Source organism: Corvus brachyrhynchos, unplaced genomic scaffold (assembly GCF_000691975.1).
Source record: "Corvus brachyrhynchos isolate BGI_N302 unplaced genomic scaffold, ASM69197v1 scaffold150, whole genome shotgun sequence".
NCBI classification, from domain to species: Eukaryota; Metazoa; Chordata; class Aves; order Passeriformes; family Corvidae; genus Corvus; species Corvus brachyrhynchos.
The window spans coordinates 1654966-1661037 of NW_008236162.1; the positions used below are offsets into that span (position 1 = coordinate 1654966).

A 6072-nucleotide genomic window follows, 5' to 3' on the forward strand; every position below is an offset into this window, starting at 1 on the left:
TTCCCTGCCTGCCTGTATCCCAGGGATTGGTCCACTGATTTTTCCTTGTATTCCAGTTAATTTTCCAGGTGATTTCTCCCTATTTCCCACCGATTTTCCCTGTTCCCCAGAGGACGAGGCCATGGTAGAGGTGCAGTTCCAGGAAATATCCCGGTGATTTCTCCCTGTATCCCAGTGATTTTCCCTGTTTCCCAGAGGACAATCCTGGGAAGCGAGCACCAGGATCCTATTTTCCCTCCCTGCCTGTATCCCAGGGATTTTCCCACTGATTTTTCCCTGTATCCCAGTGATTTTCCAGGTGATTTCTCCCTATATCCCACTGCTTTTCTCTGTTCCCCAGAGGACGAGGCCATGGTGGAGGTGCAGATCCCGGGAAGCGAGCGCCGGGATCCCATTTTCCGGAAGAGGACCGTGGGGATCCTGGACATGGGCGGCGTTTCCACGCAGATCGCGTACGAAGTCCCCCAAAGTGTAAGCGTTGCCTCCCCGCAGCAGGTCATTATCCGTGCAATTCCCTCTTCCCTCGGGAATGATTTTAACGCCTTTTCCTTTCTTTCCCATCCTTCGGAATCCTCCATCCCATCCCATTCCCAAAGCGAGAGAGACGATGGCAGCGCGAGGCCTCCGCCAGCTAAGAATTCCTTTTGTGTTTTCCATCATTCCCATCACTCAGATCCTGCATTCATCCGGAATTTTTAGTCTTTTTTCCAGACAATTTTCAATCCCTTAAATTCCAAATTCTGCATCCCGGGGCTTAAAACCCCCAGAATCCCTGGTGGTTCCTAGAAAAAACTTCCATAAAAACGACTTTTTCCTTTCATTTTTGGGAGCAATGGAATGAGCGGTTGTGTGAATGTCATGGAATTGCTTTGTCCCGAGTCTTAAATGGGACATAAACCGCTCCAATTCCATGGAATTCTGGAGGAATTCCTGAATATTTTAAGCTGAACATCCCATGAAATAAATTGGGAATCATCTAAAGGAAGAACAGCAGAAAATGCCTGTGTTTGGCTCTGTTCCAGGAATGGATTTTTGAAATCCTGTGGAATATTTTCCTAATTACGGGGTTTTAATTAATTTGGAATTAATAAAATCTGGATATTCAGATCCAGTTCAGATCCAGTCAGAAATTAACTGGGAATAGGGATGAAAATTCCTGGCTGTGGGGTGGTTTTATCTGAGCAGAAACGGGTGTAAAATAGGGATTTTGGTCATGGAATCTGTCCTGGGAATCGGGATTGGGAAGGGGGGAAGTGGAGCAGAGAATTCAGGAGCCACAACTCACGTTTTCCCATGGGAGAAGAAAATTCCTGGCTCCACAGGAGCAATTCCCAGGCTTTGCAGCTCCTTGAGTGTCAGCAGGGCCGGGAATCTGGAATTCCAAGATTTTGCTCTCCGTATGAAATGATTTTTCAGAATTATTTGGGAGATGATCATTCCCGAGGAAAACTCCTCAGTTTTGCTCTCCCTACGAAATAATCTTGGATTTTACAATTACCATGGGAAATGATTATCCCAGAGGAAAACTCAAAAACCTGGGCTCTCCAGGGATGGAAAATGTTGGAAAAGCTGCCCAGGGCAGCGTGGAGTCCCCATTCCTGGGAATACCCAAAACCCCACGGATGTGGCTCTTGAGGATGTTGGATCGATGATCTTAAAGATCTTTTCCAACCAGAACAATTCCACGATCCTGTGGATCGGGAGATGAGCGAGGGCTGAATTTAGAGGTGTCCAGGACATCGGAAAAAATTCCTTTCAGGGTCGGGATCATCCCGTTTATTCCTGCTTTTGCTGCAGGAGGAAGTGGCCAAGAATTTGCTGGCGGAGTTTAATTTGGGGTGCGACGCCCACCAGACGGAGCACGTGTACCGGGTGTACGTGGCAACATTCCTGGGATTCGGTGGGAATGCGGCCCGGCAGAGATACGAGGACAGCCTGTTCTCCAGCACCCTGCTCAGCAACAGGTACTGGGAATTCCCCGGGGAATTCAGGGCTGATCCATCCCTGGAAGTGTCCAACTGGAATTGAGGTTGGATTTAGGGAAGGAGCTCCTCCCTGTGAGGGTGGGGAGGGGCTGGGATGGAATTCCCAGAGGAGCTGCGGCTGCTCCTGGATCCCTGGAAGTGTCCAAGGCCAGGTTGGGATAAGCTGGGACAGTGGGAGGTGGCTCTGGAAAGATGGGAAAGGTGGGAATGATCCTGGATGTTGTGTGGAGAGCTCACAGCACTTCCATGAGGGAAAGGAAAGGAAGGGAAGGGAAGGGAAGGGAAGGGAAGGGAAGGGAAGGGAAGGGAAGGGAAGGGAAGGGAAGGGAAAATTTGGGAAGTGGAGAGGGATTCCTCCTCAGGAAGTGGAGGACAAGGAGTAATGGGTTCAAACTGGAATTGAGGTTGGATTTGTGGAAGGAATTCCTGGCTGGGAGTGTGGGGAGAGGCTGGGCTGGCATTCCCAGAGCAGCCGTGGCTGCCCCTGGATATTTCCATCCCGTCAGCAATGAATTCATTCACCAATCCAACCCATCCATTGAACGAAGCAAACCCCAATTTCTCCCCATTCCAGGGGAAACTCCCCAACTTTTCCAGCCGAGCCTGGCTATTCCCAACCTCTCCTCCCTATTCCCCCCAGGCTGCTGGGCAGGCAGAGCGGCCTGAGCCCGGATTCGCCATTCCTGGATCCCTGCCTTCCCCTGGATGCGCGGGACGAGCGGCGGCAGCGCGGCCTCACGCTGCACCTGCGCGGCACCGGCGACTTCCAGCTGTGCCGGGAGCTGCTCCGGCCGCTCCTCAACCGAACCAACGGCACCCGCAGCTCCCTGAACGGCGTTTTCCAGCCGCCCGTGCGCTTCCAGGACAGCGAATTCTACGGATTCTCCGAGTTCTACTACTGCACCGAGGACGTGCTGCGCATGGGCGGCGACTACAGCGCCGCCAGGTTCACCAGGGCGGCCAAGGTGGGGCGGGGGGAGAGCCGGGATTGGTTTGGGATTGAGCTGGGATTGATTTGGGATTGGTTTGGGATTGGTTTGGGATTGATTTGGTATTGAGCCGGGATTGGTTTGGGATTGAGCCGGGATTGATTTGGGATTGATTCGGGATCGATCCAGGATTGAACCAGGATTGAACCAGGATTGATCCGGCATTGATTTGCGATTGATTTGCGATTGATCTGGGATTGATCCAGGATTGATTTGGGATTGATCCGGGATTGATTTGGGATTGGTTTGGGATTGATTTGGGATTGATTTGGGATTGAGCCGGGATTGAGCCGGGATTGATTTGGGATTGGTTTGGGATTGAGCCGGGATTGGTTTGGGATTGAGCTGGGATTGATTTGGGATTGAGCCGGGATTGATTTGGGATTGGTTTGGGATTGATTTGGTATTGAGCCGGGATTGGTTTGGGATTGAGCCGGGATTGATTTGGGATTGATTCGGGATCGATCCAGGATTGAACCAGGATTGAACCAGGATTGATCCGGCATTGATTTGCGATTGATTTGCGATTGATCTGGGAATTTGGGATTGAGCCAGGATTGAGCCAGGATTGATCTGGGATTGATTTGGGATTGATCCAGGATTGATTCGGGATTGATCCGGGATTGTTCTCCGGGGTTTTAACTCCGCGCCGGGGTTTGGTCGCCAGAGTCCCGCAGTGAAATTTTTTCCGCGGGAAATGCTGAATTTCTGTAGGGAATCCCGAATTTCTTAGGGAATGCCAGATTGCCTTAGGCAAGCCCAGATTTTCTGAAGAAATCCCGAATTTCTTGGGAAATCACAGATTTTCATAGGAAATCGCAAATTCCCTTAAGAAATCCCGAATTTCTTGGGAAATCCCAAGTTCCCTTAGGAAAGCCCAGATTTCCTTGGGAAATCCCAAATTTCGTAAGAAATCCCAAGATTTCCTTAAGGAATCCCAGATTTCCATAGGAAATCCCAAATTTCCTTAGGAAATCCCAAATTTTTTTAAGAAATCCCAAATTGCCTTAGGAAATCCCAAATTCCCTTAGGAAAGCCCAGATTTTCTTAAGAAATCCCAAATTTCCTAGGAAATCCCAAGATTTCCTTAAGGAATCCCAAATTCCTTTAGGAAATCCCAGATTTCCATAGGAAATCCCAAATTTCCTTAGGAAATCCCAAATTTTTTTAAGAAATCCCAAATTCCCTTAGGAAAGCCCAGATTTTCTTAAGAAATCCCAAATTTCCTAGGCCTCAAGACGGCCCTGCAGGTCTATCCATATTTCCTCCTCGGAACTCCCCGTTCCTCACCCAAGGCCAGGCTGGATGCGATTTGGAGCCACCTGGGATCACGGAATTGATCCCTTCCCATGGAAGTGCTTGGAACCAGAGAATCCCTGAATCCCTTGGGACCCCAAACAATTCCACGGCTCTGTGATTGAACTTTCCTGGAAAACAGGGATTTTCAATGGTAAAACAGCAGAACCGGGAAAATCCATTCGGCATCCTTGTTGTTTTCTAGGAGTGTCTGAATTAGTGGGAAAAGTCTGGGAAATTCTTGGGAAAAGACTGGGAAATTCTTGGGAAAAGATCCTTTTCCTCTTCTTTTGTGCCCTTTTCCCGGTGTTATTCCTGGAGAATTCTGTTTTTTTGGAAGCAGGTGAAGCTACAACACACAGCAATGAGCCAATTCCCAAAAAACAGAGCTTCACTTTCCCGCTCCCAACGACATTCCCGAACATTAATTCCACCCCAAACTCCACGCACGGCTCGAAACATTCCCCCAAAATTCGGGATCCGCCTTCCTGCCAGCACGAGCTGCTGTTGTTTTTTCACGTCGGGAATTCCAGAGCGTTTTATCCGCTGGGATTTCCCTTCTCCGGGCGGAAGGAGTGCTGGGATCGACACCGAGCCGTGCCCTAAATCAAGTCCCTCCTGATGGGAGAGAACTTACTGAAATCCTTGCAAGGAGTTTCAAAGATAAGCCAAGACTTTTCCTGGAGTTTCAATGCTTCCAGAGAGTTCTTTATTGAGTCTTAATCAGAGGAACAGAGCCACCAGCGTGACCCAGGTACAGCATGGAAGGAAGGAAAGTAGGAATGAGTCCAATTATCAAGATTTACACGGCCTTCTAAAGATATTTTAACCAATAGTTACTAAAAACGTGCATTATTTTCACTTTCCTACCCGTTATTCAGTAACACGGGCAGGAACTGCGGAATTCTCTATCCAATCATCCCAAACCACTTTTACTGCAGAACGTGGAGTGGTAGAAGAAGGAGAAGAAGGTTTAGAGAACAACAACAATCCTCCACTTGGATCTTTTTTACTCTCATCTCTTTACTACAAAGAGAAGCCCAAAACCTCTAAATTTTCCACCCTGTGCCAATCTCCCATCGTCGTCCATCACCTCATTCCCACCTCTGCATTTTCCAGTTCTTGTCTGACTGTTGCTAATTTTTTCCAAGGTCTGAAGCTAAACCAGCGTTGTTCGGGGGGGGAAGAACCCTTAAAAACAGGCAGAGAAATATTCTCGGCACTCTGCGTTCGTACAGGGATGATTCCCGTTTTCCCTGTTTTCCCTTTTTCCCTGTTTTCCCTGTTTTCCCGCAGGAATACTGTGCCACCAGGTGGTCGGTGCTGCGGCAGCGCTTCGAGCGCGGGCTCTACGCCTCGCACGCGGACCTGCACCGCCTCAAGTGAGTCCGAGCCCGGCCCGGGCCCGCTCCGGGCATCCCGGGCAGTGGGGGGAAAACTGGGAAAAGCCTGGGAATTCTGTGTTTGGGTGTTCCTGGTGGTCATGGGAATGCTGAGCTGAGCTGATCCCGCTGTTGCTGCCTGATCCTGCTGTGCTGGCTGAGCCCTCTGATCCCTCTGTCGTCCCCCTCTGTCCCTCACTGACCCCTCTGTCCCTCACTGTGACCCCTCTGTCCCTCACTGACCCCCTCTGACCCCACTGACTCCTCTGTCCCCCACTGACCCCACTGACCCTCAGTGACCCCCACTGACCCCTCTCTCCCCCTCTGTCCCGCTCTGACCCCACTGACCCTCACTGTCCCCACTGTCCCCCACTGTCCCCACTGACCCCCCCTGCCCCTCCCTGCCCCCCCCGCCCCCCC

The 6072-nt window shown here is 50.4% G+C and overlaps 1 protein-coding gene across 5 annotated transcripts in view; it reads left to right on the forward strand.

Annotated features, from left to right (window-relative positions):
- ENTPD4 (ectonucleoside triphosphate diphosphohydrolase 4) overlaps positions 1–6072 on the forward strand; it is a 17590-nt gene that overhangs the window by 8243 nt on the left and 3275 nt on the right. For 3 of the 5 annotated variants that reach the window (XM_017731744.1, XM_017731775.1, XM_017731760.1), the window contains 4 exons: positions 341–495; positions 1798–1964; positions 2626–2950; positions 5567–5652. In XM_017731744.1, the coding sequence (XP_017587233.1) occupies positions 341–495; positions 1798–1964; positions 2626–2950; positions 5567–5652 (733 nt within the window). The remainder of the gene's footprint in view (positions 1–340; positions 496–1797; positions 1965–2625; positions 2951–5566; positions 5653–6072) is intronic. The other 2 variants (XM_017731751.1, XM_008632908.2) reach the window with 1 other exon arrangement.